General features: G+C 32.2%; 4 protein-coding genes across 4 annotated transcripts; all 4 read left to right on the top strand.

Annotated features, from left to right (window-relative positions):
- Positions 1-427: 427 nt before the first annotated feature.
- On the top strand, positions 428-3,911 carry LOC105663003 (fatty acyl-CoA reductase wat-like). The gene is made up of 5 exons (XM_076536587.1): positions 428-1,136; positions 2,125-2,173; positions 2,371-2,563; positions 2,775-3,017; positions 3,512-3,911. The coding sequence occupies exons 1-5, from the start codon at positions 855-857 to the stop codon at positions 3,858-3,860; spliced, it is 1,116 nt and encodes a 371-aa protein (XP_076392702.1). The 5' UTR covers positions 428-854; the 3' UTR covers positions 3,861-3,911.
- Positions 3,912-4,671: 760 nt separating this feature from the next.
- LOC100878971 (uncharacterized) lies at positions 4,672-8,026 on the top strand. The gene is made up of 5 exons (XM_012289584.2): positions 4,672-4,959; positions 5,105-5,654; positions 5,782-6,764; positions 6,882-7,107; positions 7,191-8,026. Exons 1-5 carry the CDS (start codon positions 4,850-4,852, stop codon positions 7,968-7,970), a joined length of 2,649 nt encoding a protein of 882 aa, XP_012144974.2. The 5' UTR covers positions 4,672-4,849; the 3' UTR covers positions 7,971-8,026.
- A 138-nt stretch (positions 8,027-8,164) lies between these two features.
- LOC100878641 (putative fatty acyl-CoA reductase CG8306) lies at positions 8,165-17,461 on the top strand. The gene is given in 12 exon segments (XM_076536586.1): positions 8,165-10,699; positions 11,248-11,767; positions 11,978-12,170; positions 12,390-12,632; positions 13,161-13,506; positions 14,402-14,537; positions 14,692-14,828; positions 14,913-14,939; positions 15,562-16,081; positions 16,291-16,482; positions 16,581-16,823; positions 17,063-17,461. Coding segments are annotated over 10 exon segments (2,577 nt in total). The 5' UTR covers positions 8,165-10,426; the 3' UTR covers positions 16,473-16,482; positions 16,581-16,823; positions 17,063-17,461.
- Positions 16,696-17,480, top strand: LOC143265300 (fatty acyl-CoA reductase 2-like). Its single transcript, XM_076536585.1, has 3 exons — positions 16,696-16,823; positions 17,063-17,357; positions 17,463-17,480. The coding sequence occupies exons 1-3, from the start codon at positions 16,696-16,698 to the stop codon at positions 17,478-17,480; spliced, it is 441 nt and encodes a 146-aa protein (XP_076392700.1).
- Positions 17,481-21,863: the final 4,383 nt, after the last annotated feature.

Below are 21,863 nucleotides of genomic sequence, written 5' to 3'. Positions count from 1 at the left end.
GCATATTCTGTAATTGAAGTGGAATAAGGTGTCAACAACGAACACAATACAAATGAAAATAATACATTATTGTTTGCTCGATATTTTTTTACTGTATGATGTTAATATCAATTTAATTCTATCAAGATAACAATACATTCGTTTACATAGCTGTTTTACGGTTCATCAGTTAAAAAACTATTTCGCTGGTACCATAAAGTAAGTAATACGATAAAAAGGCAGGGTCTCATGTAGACAATTATAATTTACTTCCAATATTCTCAGGAACTTTTACAGTTTTGTCGAAAACAAAAGAATACGAAAAAATATGATTTTTCTACTTCCTCTTATATACAAGAAGCATCACTTGATCGAGAGTACCACGATTTCTTTTTACTATATTTCTTTAAAGATAAAAATTAACCCTTAAATTAACCCAAAATACGTTAACCCTTTAATAACACACTACTTTCATTTCTACAAGCGTAATACTTCATTCATAACATGTTTTTTTAATGCAACCCTGTGTCACTGCGCGGGATAAATAAGCACAAACATTTTTAAAGTGCGTGCATGGTACAGATACAATCCATTTGTAATATTTGAATATGGTACATTGTTCTGGTTAGAAAAACCAAAAGAGGAAAAAAGGTCTATAACGTCATATCAAGTTTATATAATATGACAAGTGACCCGCGCAAGTTTAAAGCAACGGCCGCCATCAGGACAAAAGATAGTGTTCTTGTAACACAAGAAAAATTCTACAGAAATATTGACTTCTAAACTTCTAAACTAACTAACTTCGAAACAGTCAGACTGGATAGCGTTTGAAAATTATATTCAAGTGACTTACGAAGCAATTGTAAAATAAGCAAATGAGCTATATGATGGACAACGTAAGCGAGATGTTGCATTTAGAGAGAACTGGCAAAATTGGAGGAAACATGGACTGGAACAATGGAAGTCAGATACGACAGTTCTATGCTGGAAAGAGGATTCTACTCACTGGGAGCACTGGTTTCTTAGGAGCAGCGATTCTGGAAAAGCTTTTACGCACTTGTTTGGAAATCGGCAAGATTTACTTGATAATCAGGACTAGGGGAAAAATGACAGTCGAGGAGCGAATGGAAAAATATTTCCAAAGTCCTATAAGTGCTTGAAATTCCTTTATCTTGAACGATAATTCGTTTGAACATGTTCAATGTCACGTCCCTCAGATAAAGAAACACCCGAATTTCCATAGAAAATCGTGTCATTAAGACTTTTTATATTCGTATTTGGAGTACGGGAGGATTGAAGGCAATTCGGACATAAATATGATTAAATAATGTTTGAATTGTCCTTTCGAATGTTTAGGTAAATTATTCAAATTTGAACAAGAAACTAAAAAGAATATTATATTACATAAAGCATAGAAGAAATGTGTGCGTATAATGCAACATGTATATAATATTTGAAAGTATGAGACATAAATATTAAACAGTATTGCTTATTTGAATTTCATATGAGTAAATTTCTTTGGAACAATTAGTTGTCTTTAACCTACTGAGCACATTCTGTACTCCGTGTCTCATCTGCTTATTAGCAGAAAAGTATAAAACTACCAAACTTTTTCATGTGTCATCCCTTTACAGTCTCTTGTTTTCCATTGGCACCCATTTTTTCAACGGGCGTTTGCGTTGCTTGCAGGTTTTCGACGTACTGCAGAAGGAAAATCCCAATTTCAAGTCAAAGATTCACACAATGCACGGTGATCTACAAAATGCTAACTTGGGTCTTTCACCGGAAGACTACAAACTCCTGACGGAGAATGTCAATATAATTATTCACAATGCAGCAGACACATCATTTTTTACAAGATTATCTTCCATCTTGAAGACAAACTCGTTAAGCACCAAATATATGCTCGATTTAGCGGAAAAGTGCACTAATATTTATGCGTTTGTGTACGTTTCGTCCGTGTATAGTTAGTCTCACAACGAACGAATTGAGGAAAAATGTTATACACCCCCTGGTGATATACGCATGGTCGAGGATTTGATAAAAGCCGACGAAGCAATTCCAAACGGGTTCTACAAACATACATTGCGCAAAATATTAGGGTATACCTTCTCCAAAGCCATGGCCGAAGGCTTCGTTGAGTAGTTCGCACGAAGAAGCACGATCCCTTGCGCTATCTATAGGCCTGCGATAAGTAAGTTATGCTATCTTTTATAGTAAAATATGAAAAGAATATTGAGAGAAGTACAAAAATTACATATTTCGACTTGTAAGATATAATTAACAATAATTCTAGTTTATTACGGACAAACATTATTAATATATTCTATACATATATTGCTAAATGTTGACCAAGAAATAATACACTTAATTTATTTAATTTTGTAATAGTTATGTCAACGGCCAAAGAACCATCACCAGGGTTGATAACGAGTACAACTGGAGTTTCCGGGCTGACACTTGTATATGCCATGAGTCTAGTGCACTCTCTGCCTACAAGATCCGACTCTATCATTGACTTCGTTCCGATTGACATGACGGTTAACGCTCTGCTGGCATGCATTTGGGACTTGAGTAAACGCAAGTAACGAAAATTTATTGATAAACTTGAGAACTTTCATTATATCGTCCCGATTGATCATGCTATGATGTCGTTATTAGTTTCATTACAATGCGATTATCACATATACAAGCATTATTTTTGATATATCATAGAAACTATAACATTTTATTTAGACAATGTATGCATTTTCGTGCGTAAACACCGTTGATTTTTAATCCACCGATTTGTTTAGGAAATCGGACGGACCACAAGTGTACAACTATGGTTCATCTCATTGGAAACCTTTTTTCGACAAAATTTATGGTATGTTGAATCCAAGGAGAATAGAAAAATATCCAGTATGCAATATGTTCTGGTATCCATTTCTGATAACCACGAAGCATTATTATCTCTTCGTCCTAATTAACGTGTTATTCAGCATTCTTCCTGCAGCAGTGTATGATGTCGGTCGTTGGATTACAGGAAAGAAAACACAGTGAGTAATTAAAACATCATTTAATTTTATCAAAATCAATATTTTCATTTTATTTTATTTTTTTTATATTTATTTTTATTATTATTGTAGTTTTAATTTCAACTATTATTTACGTTTAATTTTAATACATTTTTTAGTACATAAATATTTGTTCATTGTTTAATGGATTATTTTTAATTATAATATCAGAAAATTTTATTAATTATGTAAGATTGATATTTATATTACTAGTTTCATTAATTTCATTAATTATATTAATTTATAGAATTGAATGTATAGAAGTTATATTTTTTTAATCGATTTAGAATTTTAATATTTACATTTATTTTATCTATATATTTTAAGTCCAAGAATTTTAATCATTTAAATTTTAATAGGGAATATAAACGTAACGAATAAAATAAAGGGTTAAGCTTCCTATCATTAAATATCGGTTTCAAATATTTTATACTTTTAATTCTTTAAAATCTGATAATCCATATTTATTTTTACAGAGGCCTACGGCTAATGATGAGGGTAGCACGCTTCAACAGCTCGCTTTACTTTTTTTTATATAACGTTTGGACTGTCGAAGTAGAAAACACTCAAAATATCCTCGTTCACATGAATAAAGCTGACTATGAAGAATTTCCTTTCGATTTGGAGAGACTCGATTGGGATAAATTTATGTGTGACTTTTGTTTTGGTGTCAAAACATATTTAATGAAAGACACAACGGACTCGATTCCTGAAGCCAGGAAAACATTTCGGTCGTTCATGATACTACACTATACTGTCTGCACTTGTTTCTTTATATTTGCAATGTTTCTTGTGTCCAAATTATTAAGGGTAGTTCTTTGTTAACGATTTTTTATACAAATGTTTTTGTATAATAAATATATTGTGCAAAACAATGTTCGTTCATATTTAATTATATGATAACTTTATATAGTTAAGAACTAACACCTGCTTAAAATAACAGTTCTAAGTACCAAGAAAATTTTTGTGTGTCAAATTTAATTTTGGTACAAAATTATCCAATACTTATTCTAATTAGGTATTAATTCAAATATGTATTTCTGTTTATTTTAAGAACAAAAATTGTAAATAAATATATTATTCAGTATTAACGCAACCATAAGCAGAAATATACTGACATGCTGATGGTGTCACACGACCTGAAATACCGACATTGCTTTACTTTCTATAATTGTCTTATTGCGCACTCTATGATTAGTTAGTTGCATCTTTTAGAACGGCGATTATGAAAAGTACGTTAGGAAAAACGACAGAAATTATTCTAGTGAAATGGAAATAAAAGCAAATTTTCAACGTCATAAATAAATTACACATGCAATAATAATATTACATAATAATATTGACTTCCGATTCATACTAGGATGTTATATCTTTTGGAAATAAAATGAAAATTACAGTCCTTATTTTTACGTCACTAATGTCTGTCAGTACGTTTAAATATAATTTCAACCACTAGATTGTTATTAAATCCAGTCTTATTGGAATGGTAGCGACACAAATATAATGGGACATTCCTCTGAGATGTATAAGGATATCTTGTAGCTACTGTCAGTGACTATAATTATCTTTTATCAATGCTACTATAGTCTTATCCTTCGTTATTTTTAATTTGAACTATAGAGAGCGCTTAGATCGCTTTCTCTAATCTATTGGTAATGTTGGAAGTGACATGACAATGATCTGAGGACAGAAAAACACGAATGATGAATACGTTCTGTACATATCTCGTCTATAATAGCGCTTTTGAAGTATGAAACAGGTGAAATTAATTTAAAAGTTGATGGTTGAATATTACTCTTATTTTATACAATGAAATGATTGCACACAAAATGACGATAATTTGTGCCGTAAAGAATTGTAAATACTCATCAGGTAATGAAGAATCAGGGCACATCATGTTTATTAATTTTCCAAATGATGATAGGTAAGTTTTTTTAAAAATATCAATTAAATACTGTTCAGAAATCTTCTTTTTATGCATATGTAAAATTGGTAATACTTTTCTGAAGTTTATCATTTAATGTTTCCATTTTTTTAACGTATTATATAATGTGATTGTTTCGTTACAGCTCAAAAGTATGGGCACAACAGTGCGGTAGGACAGACCTTTTGATGAAATCTAACGAAGAACTGCATTTGAATTATTATATATGTTCTCATCACATAGAAGACCATTATTTCATAAGCAAGTTAGACCCAGTTGTAATAGATCAGCATGCAATTCCGACATTATTTGAAACAGATACAAAGGAGAAAAGTTTGAAAGATGTTTTTGATGAAAATGAACAAATAGAAGTAACAGACAGCGTTGTATTATCTTACTGTGATATGAACATCGAAGTAGATCAGTATCATGATATTGGTATTAGATTATCAAATGTATGCAGGATATGTGGAGAATCATGTGAGAATGGCATAGAAATATTTGCAGGAAAGGGGATTGAACTAAAGTTGAAAGAGAAAATAAACTTACATCTTCCAATAACAGTAGATATGGATGATTTAATGCCTCAAAAATTATGCATGAATTGCTGTGATAAATTGGAAGTAGTACATTCGCTTGCTATAAGTTCTTTGAAAACAGATATGAAATTGAAAAAATTTCTAAATATTAATAACGTAAGTTATACATAGATACAATTTTAATTTCCATTGATATTATTTTGTGATATATTAGATATATTTTATGTATGTAGTAATTAGCAAACTTAGCATGTTAAAAATATATTTACATGGTTTGTTACAGACAAATTATGATAGAAGGTATGATGAAATAGTTAAGAAATGTTCTATAGAGATTAATGAAGAATTACATATCACTCAAAAGGATAATCAAATTACATTGGTAGAGTTGCCTCCTAATAACATGGAGGATACTTCTATGAATCAAGGAATCACTAGAAAATTAAATCACTTAGAACAGATTGATACTGTGAACAACATAGAAAGTGAGATGCAATCCGAATTAAATAATTTTATCTGCACATCTAGTAAAACGAACAAAGAAGATGAATCTGAAAATCAAAATACACAACATTACCAGGAGAATGGTGAAACCGTTTTCAATAAAATTTCATGTTTTTACTGTAGAAATTCTTTTGAAAGTCAAGAAGTATTTGAAAATCATAAAATATTATGTTATAACAAAGAAATTACAGCACAAAAACGAGAAATAGTTAATAATAATATAAACAGAAGGGATTCCAATAACATGGAAATAGTGGATGTACAATATAGTAGAGATTCTAACACTCATCACAAGAATTTTGAAAATGAACGAAATTTAGATGAACATAAGCTTTCATATTGTACACTTTTTGATCAAGAATCGTATAAACTTTCTATTAAATCACATACAAATGAAGAACAGTGCAGAACTATTAAAGAGTTGCACAATATCAATGATCTTGCAGTATCGGAAATTAATAAGAAGTGTGGTCACTGTGATACAGTTTATGGTACTAAAAAGGAACTATCGAATCACATTGCAGAATGTCATAAGGGTCAATTGTTGTTGAAGTGTACTATGTGTGACAAGAGTTACGAAAAATGGTCTAGTTTAGATGTACATGAAGCTACTCATAGAATAGATAAACCTTATCTGTGTGATTTATGTGGCAAAAGTTTTAAACATTCTAACAATTTAAGAGGTCATAAAAGAACTCATTTAGATGATTCAAAGAAAAAGCGACACATCTGCGAAATTTGTGGACACGCATTCAGATCTAGGTAGCACTATAGAAATTATAAGTATTGTTTCATAAATGGCGTTCAAAATAAATTTCTGTTTTAAATTATTCATCTTACGTTATTGAATCTACATTCTATGTCGCGTCTGTAATTCAGATTTCATTTGGCTGAACACATGAATCAACATAATGGAAATAAACCTTATGCTTGCGATAAATGTGGGAAAACTTTTTACAAAAGAATACAATTGAGACAGCATACATTATCCCATGGTTTAAATAAACATATTTGTCCAATATGTGGAGTGGCATTTAATCGTAAAGGAAATATGAATGCACATCTTAAACGTCATAATAATGGAAATGGTGTATATACATGTAGTGTAAGTATACTAATATTATCACTGACTGAATCGCTATCTAAATGTTTATGTATTATAAATCGTTTTTCGTATTCGTCACGTAGGTTTGTGCGTACAGATGTAACTCAATGAGCGAATTAAAATTACATAGGAAAAAGCACACAGAACAGGACATCATAGACAGTATACAAAAAAAGTGTATTGACAAAGCTGCGTTGCAATGTAAAAGTTGTAACAGGGTATTTTCTACGCGAACAGTATTATTGAACCATGAACGAACTCACAGAAGAGAAAAACTAATGATCGAATGTAATATTTGTGGAAAGAAATTGTCGAGTAGAAGTACGTTAAGCTATCATAAACGCTCTGTACATTCTACAGAGAGACCACACATGTGTCAATATTGTGGAGAATCGTTTGTCTCCAAAGAAGCGCACCTTATACATGAAAGGATACACACTGGGGAACGTCCTTACGTTTGCAAAGTGTGTAACATGAAGTACAAATGCTCAAGCAATCTCTGTCAACACATGAAGATCCATTCCGGTGTTAAACCTCATAAGTGTTCGTACTGTAACAAATGTTTTACCCGGAAGGGCGCACTAAACGTTCATGAGAGAATTCATACTGGAGAGAAACCATTTTCCTGTGATACATGTGGCAGGACATTTACACAAAAGAATGACATGCTGAAACACACCAAAACGCATCAGACTAAATCGCTACATTGTGAACAGTGCGATCAAACATTCACAAGAAAGAAAGATATCTTGAAACATATTACATTGCATGAACATAATGATCCTATAATTCAAGACTACATAGAAATTGAACAGCAAGTGGAGACTTACAGTATGGATATACCTTGTTCTCAATTTGAATAATTTTGTGTATGCATGTACAAAATAAAATAAAACATTGGATGATAGAAAAATACTAACATTAATCTTATGAATAATATTAAGTTATGCTAACCGTCGGATAGGCTAAAAAAACAATTTCAATTTAATTTTGTACTTTTTCTCATCTTAAAAGTTATTTGTTTCTATTTAAGTCAAAATACTATTATCCACATTTTAAAGATGTGTTTTTAAGGAAAAAAATGTTTTTAAAAAGCAGTAATTGTACATATAATATAATTGAAGTCTTTAATACAATAAATATCAAAATATTTATTTCAGTTAATTCGTAAATGGCATACATTTTGAAATAGGTAAAAATCGCTAATATTATGAAACAATTTTATTTCCATATAATGTATAATATTATGTACTTTTGCACAATAAAAATAGTACCTTTTAATTTATCATATGCAGGAGATTAGATATAATTGTAATTATCCATATCATGCAATGGTTATTTTGGATGTTTCATCCATTTTCACTTTAACTTTATTTAATTATATTATTTTATATTTTTGTCTTGCCTTACTATTTGTATTTTTATATTTATATTAAACTGGAAAATAAATTCATTTGAAATATTAGAAAACATCTTCTAAAAGTTACTTGATGGTACACTGTATGACCTTAAAATGATCTTGAGTTAAAAAAACAGAAGTGCAGCATACTGACAAAAAAGCATAAAAATGGAATAAAAACATTACACGTACAACTTATTTATTCCTATCATATTCAACTTATTTATACCTATTACTGTTTTGCAAGTCCAATACGGTTTTTATACGTATGTCAAATGAACTGACGCTCAACTTTATGTAATACGTATACGAACAACTAAATTATCCTTCGTTTGTACATGTTCTATGTTTATTTGTAGTACAATTTAAAGAGAGTAAGTCAGTAAGAACAAAACGAAGAGAAATATATAAACAGAACTTATTCTAATAGCTATTTTGGCAACATAACTAAATCATATTATGACACTAACATCGTTGAATTGAAAAAAGCATCTAGTAGCGAGACAAAAGTGCACGCAGACAATAAAACAGCCGTTTTCATATCACATGTTGCTTAACCAAGCAAGAACAGGATTTTCAAACACGTGAAAATTTTTGTCAATTAGTATTAAAAAGTGGCAAATGCATTAGTAATTGTACTGCACGCTTGAAATTAATGAATAAGCAAAGTGGCTAAAATCATATCGCAGGAATTCGTTACAAAACACATACAATCGGTTTTATATTATAATATATTTAAATATTACGCTCTTACAAATATATCGTTGAATGCAAATACATATGTTCATTATAGCAGCTAATTGTACTTTTTTTAGCTCAATCCATATTTCTAAAAGTATGTCTTACAAGTTTTAAGGAATTTCAAAAGTGAAAATCAGGCAACTTTGATTGTTATCTTAGAAGACGCCAATGAACACCGCCATTTTGTATTAAGATAAAATGTTTTTGTACATCTGATTACTTCATAATATTTTTTGATTACTTCATTATAAAGAAGTATTCTCGAACAGTCAAGCTAATCACTTAATAAAGTTTTACTTTTGCATTTATATTTTTCTTTTTATGCCAGGTTTTTGTTCACACAGTATGGCACTTATGCGCGAAATGAAGGACAAAAGAATTAGGTAAACGCATAAAATCTGTGACTTGAGGCTTTCACGGCCCGGCGTCATACAGTGATTCAGTGTATCCCCTGATGAAGCTAGCTGCAATGCTGGCGAAACGTTGAGAACTCGTTTCCTTTAGGACACGGTTTACACCCGAAAGCCTCAACAGTAATACATAACATCTGTATTTAAATCTGTATTTACCAGCATTGACGATTTTGCGTAGAAGCAGAAACAGCTTAATCACGTGTAAAATTTTATGATAATAATGAATAATTCATTTCAACACGTTGGACAACGTGTGGATGGAAAGTAATCGAGAAGTACCTTCTAGTTAAAGTTCGAACACTAAAATCATACATGACTGCATTTTATTAACAACATGAAACTGCGTCAGAAACAAATCAAAATCGGCTTATCAAAAGTTCACCTGAAAATAAGGAAATACTTTTGAAATGATCAGAAGTGGCAGAGGACGTAATCAGATACGGACAAATTATGGAAAAAATGGCAACAAGCATAGAGATGCTATCCATACATAATAATGAAATATTTTATGTATTTATAGTTATAAAAAACGATAAGAAAAAAAAGGTTGTTAAATGTGATGTCAAGCTTATATAATATGACAAGTGACCTGTATAAGTATAAAGCATGTGCTGCTATCGAGGCAAACGCTGGTATTCCTGTAACACAACAAAAATTCTATAGAATTATAGTTGACTTCTAAAATAACTAACTTGGAAACAGTCAGAGTGGATAGCGTTTGAAAATTATATTCAAGTGACTTACGAAGCAATTGTGAAATAAGCAAATGAGCTATATGATGGACAACGTAAGCGAGATGTTGCATGTAGAGAGAACTGGAAAAATTGGAGGAAATATAAACTGGAACAATGGTGGTCAGATACGACAGTTCTATGCTGGAAAGAGGATTCTACTGACTGGAAGCACTGGTTTCTTAGGAACAGGGATAGTGGAAAAACTTTTACGTACTTGCTTGGAAATCGACAAGATTTACTTGATAATCAGGACTAGGGGAAAAATGACAGTCGAGGAGCGAATGGAAAACTACTTTCGAAGTCCTGTAAGTGCTTCAAATTCCTTTATCTTGAACGATAATTCGTTTGAACATGATCAATGTCGCGTCCCTCAGATAAAGAAACACCCGAATTTCCATAGAAAATCATGTCATTATGACTTTTTATATTCGTATTTGGAGTACGGGAGGACTGAAGGCAATTAAAACATTTCGGACATAAAAGTGACTAAATAATGCTTGAATTGTCTTTTCGTATGTGTAGGTAAATTATTCAAATTTGAACAAGAAACTAAAAAGAATATTATATAACATAAAACATAGAAGAAACGTGTGCGTGTAATGCAATATGCATATAATATTTGAAAGTATAAGATATAAAAATTAAACAATATTTTTGATTCAAATTTCATGCGAATAACTTTCTTTGGAACAATTAGTTGTCACCACCTACTGAGAACATTCTGTGCTCTGTGCCTCATTTGCTTATTATCAGAAAAGTATAAAACTACCAAATTTCTTTATATGTCACCCCTTTACAGTCTCTTGTTTTCCATTGGCACTCATTTTACAACAGGCGTTTGCGTTGCTTGCAGGTTTTCGACGTACTGCAGAAGGAGAATCCCAATTTTAAGTCAAAGATTCACATAATGCAGGGTGATCTACAAAATGCTAACTTGGGTCTTTCACCGGAAGACTACAAACTCCTAACGGAGAATGTCAACGTAATTATTCACAATGCAGCAGATATATCATTTTTTGCAAGATTATCTTCCATTTTGAAGACAAACTCGTTAGGCACCAAATATATGCTTGATTTAGCGGAAAAGTGCACTAACCTTTACGCATTTGTGTACGTTTCGTCCGTGTATAGTCAGGCTCACAACGATCGAATCGAGGAAAAATGTTATACACCCCCTGGTGGTATACGCATGGTCGAGGATTTGATAAAAGCCGACGAAGCAATTCCAAACGGGTTCAACAAACATACATTGCGCAAAATATTAGGAAAATGGGTTAACACGTATACCTTCTCTAAAGCTATAACCGAAGGCTTTGTTGCGGAGTTCGCACGAAGAAGCACGATCCCTTGTGCTATCTATAGGCCTACGTTAAGTAAGATCATCGTTATGCTATCTTTTATAGTAAAATATGAAGAGAATGTTGAGAAAAGTACAAAAATTACATGTTTCCACTTGTAAGATATAATTAACAATAACAGTGCGCTCTAATTTATTACAGCCAAACATTATCAACATATTCTGTAGATATATTGGTAACGGCGACCAAAAAATAAGACACTTAATTCATTCAATTTTGTAACAGTTATGTCATCGGCCAAAGAACCAACACCAGGGTTGATAACACATAAAACTGGAGTTTCCGGGCTGACACTTGTATATTCCTTGGGTATAATGCACTGTCTGCCAATAAGATCTGACACTATCATTGATTTCGTTCCGATTGATATGACGGTTAACTCTCTGCTGGCATGCATTTGGGATTTGAGTACACGCAAGTAAGGAAAATTTATTGATAAACTTGGGAACTTTCATTATATCGTCGCGATTTTTCATGGAATCATGTCGTTATTAGTTTCATTACGATGCAATTGTCACATATACAAGTATTATTTGATACTATAGTATCGTACAAACTATAACATTTTATTTCGACAATGTATGCATTTCCGTGCATAAACAAGCACCGTATGTTTTTAATGCACCGATTTGTTTAGGAAATCGGACGGACCACAAGTGTACAACTATGGTTCATCTCATTGGAAACCTTTTTTCAACAAAGTGTATCACATGTTGAGTATAAAGAGATTAGAAGAATATCCATTAAGCAATATGTACTGGTACCCATTTATGATATACACGAGGCATTATTATCTCTTCGTCATACTGTCCGTGATATTCAACATTATTCCTGCAGCAGTGTATGATTTCGGTTGTTGGATTGCAGGAAAGAAAGGACGGTGCGTAATTTAATCGATTTAGAATTTTAATATTTATATTTATTTTATCTATATATAATATAGATAAAAAATATATACTGTTTTGTTATTTACTATGAAAATAGATATGCTTATAAAGCTGGTATATTAACAATTTTTAGTGGTCGAATTGGTGATGTAGGAATTTTATTATTAATTTGTTTAGGTTAGAAATTTGGTAGATTAAATTTAATAACTTCTTATTTTGATACAAATATATTAATTATATTAATTGTATTATATCTCTTAATTAAATACTTTCACTTTTGTTGAAAAGAGTTCAAATTGTAACACTTTCTTTTGCTTAGTATACTTATGTATGTATAAAGCGATAAAGAGATTGCGTTTTTTCTGCCCTGTTCTTTGTAGCTTATGGAAAAGACGTCGTTAATAGGGAATATAAACATAACGAGTCACGTAAAGGATTAAGCTTCGTATCATTAAGTATCAGTTTCAAATACTACTATTTTTGATGCTTTAAAATCTGATAATCCATATTTATTTTTACAGAGGCCTAGAGCTAACGCTGAAGATAGCACAATTCAATAGCACGCTACACTGTCTTTTTTCTTACTGTTGGGTTGTCGATGTAGAAAACACCCAAAATATCCTCGTTCACATGAATAAAGCTGACTATGAAGAATTTCCTTTCGATTTGGGAAAACTCGATTGGGATAAATTTATGTGTGACTTTTCTCTTGCTATGAAAACATATTTAATGAAACAATCGGAAGACTCGATTCCTGCAGCCAGGGAAAGATTTCGCAAGCTCAGGATGGTACATTATACTATCTGCACTTGTTTCTTAGTATTTGCAATGTTTTTTGTGTTCAAAACAATGAGTTCAGTATTTTGTTAACTATTTGTTTATACAAATCTTTTGGTGTAATAAATATATGAGGGAAAACAAGGTCCATGTTAATTTTGTCATGAGGTAACTTTAGTTAAGAATATAATTACAATACGTTTTTAAACTACAAACATAAGTGTTCATGTGTTCATTGGAAATTATGAAATGAATAACTCGAAGAACCACAGATAACAGGTTACTGACTCTTAGTCTATGTACATGACTGACAAGATTTTTCCTAATACACTTGATTACTTCATAATATTAACTAACAAAGTATTTTAATGGAAATATAGTATGGCTTTTATTGAATAAATGCAAGTATTAATATAAATAGAATAACAGAAATTAACAGAAGAAGAGCAGGTGTCGAAAATGCTGCTTTTTACTTCCTGGATATTCGAAATAAATTAAAACGAGTGACATCATGTAAGTAATCGATAGACTAACATTCATAATTATCGACTTCTTATTACCGACATCGGTATACATTATCGACTTCTTAATGTATTTATTTTTGCCACTTTCAATATGGAAATTCAACATATTTTCGAATACTCAAGCTAACCACTTAATAAAGTTTTACTTTTGCATTTATGAATGTACATTTATAAAGTAGGTAAACACATTAAATCTTTATTACCTTATTGTATTACCCTCATTGACGATTTTGCATAGTTGCAGAAACAGCTTATGACGTATAATATTTTAATAATAATGAATAATTCATTTTAACACATGGGACAACTTGTGAATTAAAAGTAGTGAAAGTAGTTGAACTTTAACTAAAAGAGAAGCATCTTTTAGTTAAAGTTCAAACATTAAAATCATACATTGTTTCATTTTTTTGACAACATGAAATCACTTCAGAAACGAATGGAAATCATAAAATAAATATTAGGATGAATTATTCATGGATGAAACGGCAATTAGAGGCAATTATTTTCATAAAAATGGAATACAGTTACAAAAACGCAAAGAAGAAAAATGTGGCATAATGGTGATACCAAGTATATATAATATGAATATTGACGCATGTAAGTTTAAAGCAACGGCTGTCATCGAGATAACTGCTGGTGTTCTTGTAACACAACAAAAATTGGCAAAATAAATAGCATTTGAAAAACATACTGAAGTGACTTATGAAGCAATCGTGAAATAAGAAAATGAGTTTTATGGTGAACAACGTAGGCGAGATGAGGCAACTAGAGGAAACTGCCATAATTGAAAAAAACAAACACTGGAACGATGGTGGTCAGATACGACAATTCTATGCTGGAAAGAGGATTCTACTCACTGGGAGCACTGGTTTCTTAGGAGCAGGAATAGTGGAAAAGCTTTTACGCACTTGTTTGGAAATCGACGAGATTTACTTGATAGTCAGGACTAGAGGGAAAATGACAGTCGAGTAGCGAATGGAAGGATATTTCCAAAGTCCTGTAAGTGCTTCAAATTTCTTTATCTTGAACGATAATTCGTTTGAACATGTTCAATGTCACGTCCCTCAGATGAAGAAACACCCGAATTTCCATAGGAAATCATGTCATTAAGACTTTTTATATTCGTATTTGAAGGAGTATGGGTGGACTGAAGGCAATTAATACATTTCAGACATAAATGTGACTAAATAATGTTTGAATTGTCCTTTCGTATGTTCAGGTAAATTATTCAAATTTGAATAAGAAACTAAAGAGAACATTATATAACATAAAGCATAGAAGAAATGTGTGCGTGTAATGCAATATGTATATAATATTTGAGAGTATAAGACATAAAAATTAAACAATGTTTCTGATTCAAATTTCATGCGAATTTTCTATGGAACAATTAATTGTCTCAACCTACTGAAAACATTTTGTGTCCTGTGTCTCATCTGTCAATCCTTTACAGTCTCTCGTTTTCTATTGGTACCCCTATTCATGAACTTGCATTGTGTTAAATGAATTTCTAACAGAGCTCCACAACTGATTCAACCAGAATATCTTCATAATAATTATTCGCTATTATTTTTAGAATCGTTTTTGTTTTGAGTCCTAAAATTTATGGCTGCGTTGTTTGCAGGTTTTCGAAGTACTGCAGAAGACGAATCCCAATTTTAAGTCAAAACTGCACGCAATCTCCGGTGACATACAAAAGGTTAATTTGGATCTTTCATTGGAAGACTACAAACTCCTAACGCAGAATGTCAACGTAATTATTCACAATGCAGCAGATACATCATTTTTCACAAGATTATCTTCCATCTTGAAGACAAACTCGTTAAGCACCAAATATATGCTCGATTTAGCGGAAAAGTGCACTAATCTTCAAGCGTTCGTGTACGTTTCGTCCGCGTATAGTCAGTCTCAGAACACTCGAATTGAAGAAAAATTTTATACGCCTCCTGGTGATATACGTATGGTCCAGGATTTGATACAAGTCGACAAATCAATTCCAAACGGATTCTGCAACTGTACGTTGAAAAAAATATTAGGAAAATGGGTTAACTCGTATACCTACTCCAAAGCCATTGCCGAAGGCTTCGTTGAGGAGTTCGGACGAAAAACCTCAATCCCTTGCGCTATCTATAGGCCTTAGATAAGTAAGATCATCGTTATGCTATCTTTTCTAGTAAAATATGAAAAGAATGTTGAGAAAAGTATAAAAATTACATGTTTCCACTTGTAAGATATAATTAACAATAACAGTACGCTCTAGTTTATTACGCCAAACATTATCAACATATTCTAAACATATATTGATATAACTGACAAAAAAATAAGACGCTTAATTTATTCAATTTTGCAACAGTTATATCATCGGCCAGAGAACCAGTCCCAGGGTGGATATCGAGTAGAACTGGAGTTTCCGGGTTGTTACTTCTATATGGAATGGGTATAGTGCATTCTCTGCCTGTGAGATCCGACACTATCATTGATTTCGTTCCAATTGATATGACGGTAACTGTCTGCTGGCAAGCATTTGGGACTTGAGTACACGCAAGTAACGAAAATTTATTGATAAACTTGAGAACTTTCTCAGTGTATGCATTTCCGTGCATGAATAAACACCGTAGGTTTTTGATCCATCGCTTTGTTTAGGAAATCTGACGGACCACAAGTATACAACTATGGTTCATCTTATTGGAAACCTATTTTCGATCAAATGTATCAGGTGTTGAAAGTAAGGGGAGTGCAAAAATATCCATTAAACAATATGTATTGGTATCCATTTGTGATACTCACGAGACATTATTATCTTTTCGTCATACTTAACGCGGTATTCAATATTATTCCTGCAGCAGTGTATGATTTCGGTTGTTGGATTACAGGAAAGAAAGGACGGTGAGTAATAAAACGTCATGTAATTTTATTAAAATTAATATTTTGATTCTATTTCCTCTCTTTTATATTTATATTTATTATTAATTTAGTTTTAATTTTAACTATTATTTACGTTTAATTTTAATACATTTCTTAGTGCATAAAGATTTATGGACTAAGCTTCATATCGTTAAATATCAATTTCAAATATTTCTACTTTTGATGCTTTAAAATCTGATAATCCATATTTATTTTTACAGAGGCCTAGAGCTAACGCTGAAGATAGCAGAATTCAATAGTTCGCTACACTACTTTTTATGTAACACTTGGATTGTCGAAGTAGGAAACACCCAAAATATCCTCATTCATATGAATAAAGCTGATTATGAAGAATTTCCTTTCGATTTGGGAAAAATCGAGTGGGATAAATTTATGTATGACTTTTGTCTTGGTATGAAGACACATTTAATGAAAGAATCAAAGGATTCAATTCCTGCAGCCAGGGAAAGATTTCGGAAGTTTATGATAATACACTATGCTATGTGCACTTGTTTCGTAATATTTATAATGGTTTTTGTGTTCAAAATAATAAGTATAGCATTTTATTAACAATTTTTTTATATAAAGGTTTTGGTATAATAAATATATGAGGCATTAAAGGTGTCTAATTTATTATAAAGTCAAATCATTTAATCAGTTAATCATTTAATTAATACTACATTTTATTTTAAATTAGGAATTGAAATCTCCTGTTTAAAATAAGGGTTCTAATTATCACGGAAAGTTAAATTTTTCGCTGTGACACATCGAAAATTCTACAGAAATATAGTTGACTTCTAAAATAACTAACTTGAAATCTGTCAGAGACATTTGTAAACCATATTGAAGTGATTTATAGGCAATAATAACTAGAAGAAACAAAAACTGGAACGATGGTGGTCAGATGCCACATTTTTATGCTTGAAAGAGGATTCTATTCACTGGAAGCACTGGTTTCTTAGGACAGATTGTGGGATAACTTTTACGTACTCGTTTGGAAATCGACAAGATTTACTTGATGAGTATGTCTCATCGTTACATTCAACTTTGCTAATAATAATTTACTAATAATTCAACGGGAACTGGTTCGTTGCTGAATTTGTTTAAACGGCAATCTAATAACGCAAATGAATATCCTAACTGATAAATGACATAGTGGTCTCAAAGAAACATAGTGCATTTACATTTACAAGTCCATTTTCTTTAATAGTGTTTGATACAGGCGTCAATAATTTTTAATTGTGATATAATTGCAATTTAAATTATGAAATGAATCACTCGATAAACCGCAGATAACAGGTTACTAACATCTGGTCTAATGTTATGAACACGACTGACAAGTTTTTTCCTAATAGCAGTTGTTCGACTTACTAACGAATGATAATGGCAATTTGTGCACTAGAGAACTGACATTTATGAATTTATGTTACCTGAACCTTGCATAAATTCATTATTTTTATCGCTGAGTGTTGCAATCGTATTCATTCGATTACAGTGATATAATCGATTGACCATGATCTGTAATCATTTACTTAATACTACATTTTATTTCACTGAAGCCAGTAATGAGTATAAATCTTTTTATGTTAATCAAACGTGTAATAAACGAGCTATAATTTAAGTCTTCTTCACAGTATATTCGATTGCTTCTCCAATTAAAATTACTAATTATAAAAACTGCCCGACTCTGAATATAATATATTCAAGTAGCACCAAACCTAGTCGTTTAAGATAAAGAAGTTTCGAATAACAAATCTTAAACTTTTCAATAACGTCTTCACAACTTGACGTTCTTAACTATTGTCAACAGCCTTCTAACAGGCTAAAAAGCACATCATTCTAGTGTCAATATATCTTTCTTTAAAAAACTCTATTTCTTTGATCCTAAACTGTGCACCCCTGCGGTGTACAGTGGCTATGCAGTCTTTTTCTACCTGTCGGGCCAATGCACTTGGGCTTACAGAGTTCCTTTAAAGGACCGAAATCACTCAAGTGTGTGAATCACCGTATTAACCAACAGCATTTATACCCTTGGAGTGAGGGATAAAGGTCTCGCGATCTCATTCGCTGAACTGTTTCACCAGTCACTATTTTTCCCAAAGTACAAATTGTCCTGATTGGTCCTTTATAGTAACGCCTTCACGACCTGACTTTCCACCATTCCTTTCTTGTCTGTGTAATAGTATTTGTCAGGATGAATAAAATAAGGCGTATACTCGTAATAGAAGGTTAATAATCTGTATATACATATATTTTAATAAAGAAAGCAACGGAAGGCGATGTGCACGTCGTAACAGATTTCAATCGACTGTGTTTTTTCCAACCGTTATTACCACCGACAACGTCGATGACAAATGCCGATCGTCGTTCAGAATTTCGGTTGGCCTCGATGTTCGCCACCGATCACACCATAATACAATATACGAGGTGTGACACAAAAGTAACGAGACTAGGTCTGTAGCTTGAAAAAACAATGGAATTGACAGCAATTGTTTTTGTGGCATCATCCCACATATCTCCTCTATCCATGTTGACAATTTCGATTGAATTGGTCATACCATCTGCAAGTATTGTGTTATTTACTGAACACGTGCAATTGCATTCTGCCGGAAAAATGTCTAACATAAAAACCGAACAGCGAATAAACATCAAGTTTCTTGTAAAATTTGTTGAAATCTGTTGTAACATGTGATAAGACATGGATTTTTACCTATGACCCAGAAAGTAAGCGCCAGTCGATGCAGTGGAAGTCTCCAGGATCCCCAAAACCCAAAAACGCACGCATGTCAAAATCAAAATTCGACATTAATGGAATTGTAATGATTGAGTGTTTTCCCAGTGGTTATACTGTTAACCAACACTATAACATTGAAAAAAGACTTCATGAAAAAATTAGGAAAAAAAGGCCACAGTTGTGGAGCGATGGATGGCTGTTGCACCAGGACAATGCACCCGCTCACACGGCACGGTCTGTCAAGCAGTTTCTGACCAGCAAAAATATTACTGTGATGGGGTATCCTCCTTATTCCCCTGATTTGGCTCCATGCGACTTTTTTTATTTCCTACCCATTTCACCTTAGTTGAAGAGGTTCAGGCAGAAACGGAGAATCTTCTGAAGGGACTTCCAAAAACCTCGTTTCAGAATTGTTACCAGCAATGGCAGCGCCCAATGTATAAGTGTGTGAATGCTGAAGGGGACTACTTTGAAGGTGATAATGTCACGGAGAACTGATTCTGAAGATACAATGATTTATTGGACCAGTCTCGTTTCTTTTGGGTCACGCCTCGTATCGCAGGAATTGGTTTCAAAGCACATTAAATCAGTTTTGTATTATAATATATTTGCAAATTACGCTCTTACAAATCTATCGTTGAATGCAAATACATATGTTCATTATAGCAGCTAATTGTACTTTTTTTAGCTTAATCCATAATTCTAAAAGTATGTCTTACAAGTTTTAAGAAATTTCAAAAGTGAAAATCAGGCAACTTTGATTGTTATCTTAGAAGACGCCAATGAACACCGCCATTTTGTATTAAGATAAAATGTTTTTGTACATCTGATTACTTCATAATATTTTTTGATTACTTCATTATAAAGAAGTATTCTCGAACAGTCAAGCTAATCACTTAATAAAGTTTTACTTTTGCATTTATATTTTTCTTTTTATGCCAGGTTTTTGTTCACACAGTATGGCACTTATGCGCGAAATGAAGGACAAAAGAATTAGGTAAACACATAAAATCTGTGATTTGAGGCTTTCACGGCCCGGCGTCATACAGTGATTCAGTGTATCCCCTGATGAAGCTAGCTGCAATGCTGGCGAAACGTTGAGAACTCGCTTCCTTTAGGACACGGTTTACACCCGAAAGCCTCAACAGTAATACATAAAATCTGTATTTAAATCTGTATTTACCCGCATTGACGATTTTGCGTAGAAGCAGAAACAGCTTAATCACGTGTAATATTTTATGATAATAATGAATAATTCATTTCAACACGTTGGACAACGTGTGGATGGAAAGTAATCGAGAAGTACCTTCTAGTTAAAGTTCGAACACTAAAATCATACATGACTGCATTTTATTAACAACATGAAACTACGTCAGAAACAAATCAAAATCGGCTTATCAAAAGTTCACCTGAAAATAAGGAAATACTTTTGAAATGATCAGAAGTGGCAGAGGACGTAATCAGATACGGACAAATTATGGAAAAAATGGCAACAAGCATAGAGATGCTATCCATACATAATAATGAAATATTTTATGTATTTATAGTTATAAAAAACGATAAGAAAAAAAAGGTTGTTAAATGTGATGTCAAGCTTATATAATATGACAAGTGACCTGTATAAGTGTAAAGCATGTGCTGCCATCGAGGCAAACGCTGGTATTCCTGTAACACAACAAAAATTCTATAGAAATATAGTTGACTTCTAAAATAACTAACTTGGAAACAGTCAGAGTGGATAGCGTTTGACAATTATATTCAAGTGACTTACGAAGTAATTGTGAAATAAGCAAATGAGCTATATGATGGCCAACGTAAGCGAGATGTTGCATTTAGAGAGAACTGGAAAAATTGGAGGAAACATAAACTGGAACAATGGTAGTCAGATACGACAGTTCTATGCTGGAAAGAGGATTCTGCTGACTGGAAGCACTGGTTTCCTAAGAGCAGCGATTGTGGAAAAGCTTTTACGCACTTGTTTGGAAATCGACAAGATTGTGATAGATATGTGGTACCTATTGGAAATTATTCGCAGACGTGTAAATAACGTGCGAGAGATTTCTATTTTACCATTCCACCATTTGAGATTACTATTTTTAAATGATTGATATATTATTGCACTTCTGTGCATATATGCATTAAATTTTGCAATAATATATCAGCATAAAATAATCATTAAAGAAGTAATATATGACCGTACCTCTAAAATCTTTAGCTTAAAATAGGAAAAGAACAAATACATGAATTTTTCATACAGAATACTTTTGCATATTCTGCAATTGACGTAG

This window comes from Megachile rotundata, chromosome 10, assembly GCF_050947335.1.
Source record: "Megachile rotundata isolate GNS110a chromosome 10, iyMegRotu1, whole genome shotgun sequence".
Taxonomy (NCBI): domain Eukaryota; kingdom Metazoa; phylum Arthropoda; class Insecta; order Hymenoptera; family Megachilidae; genus Megachile; species Megachile rotundata.
This window is presented reverse-complemented; position numbering and strand designations above follow the sequence as displayed.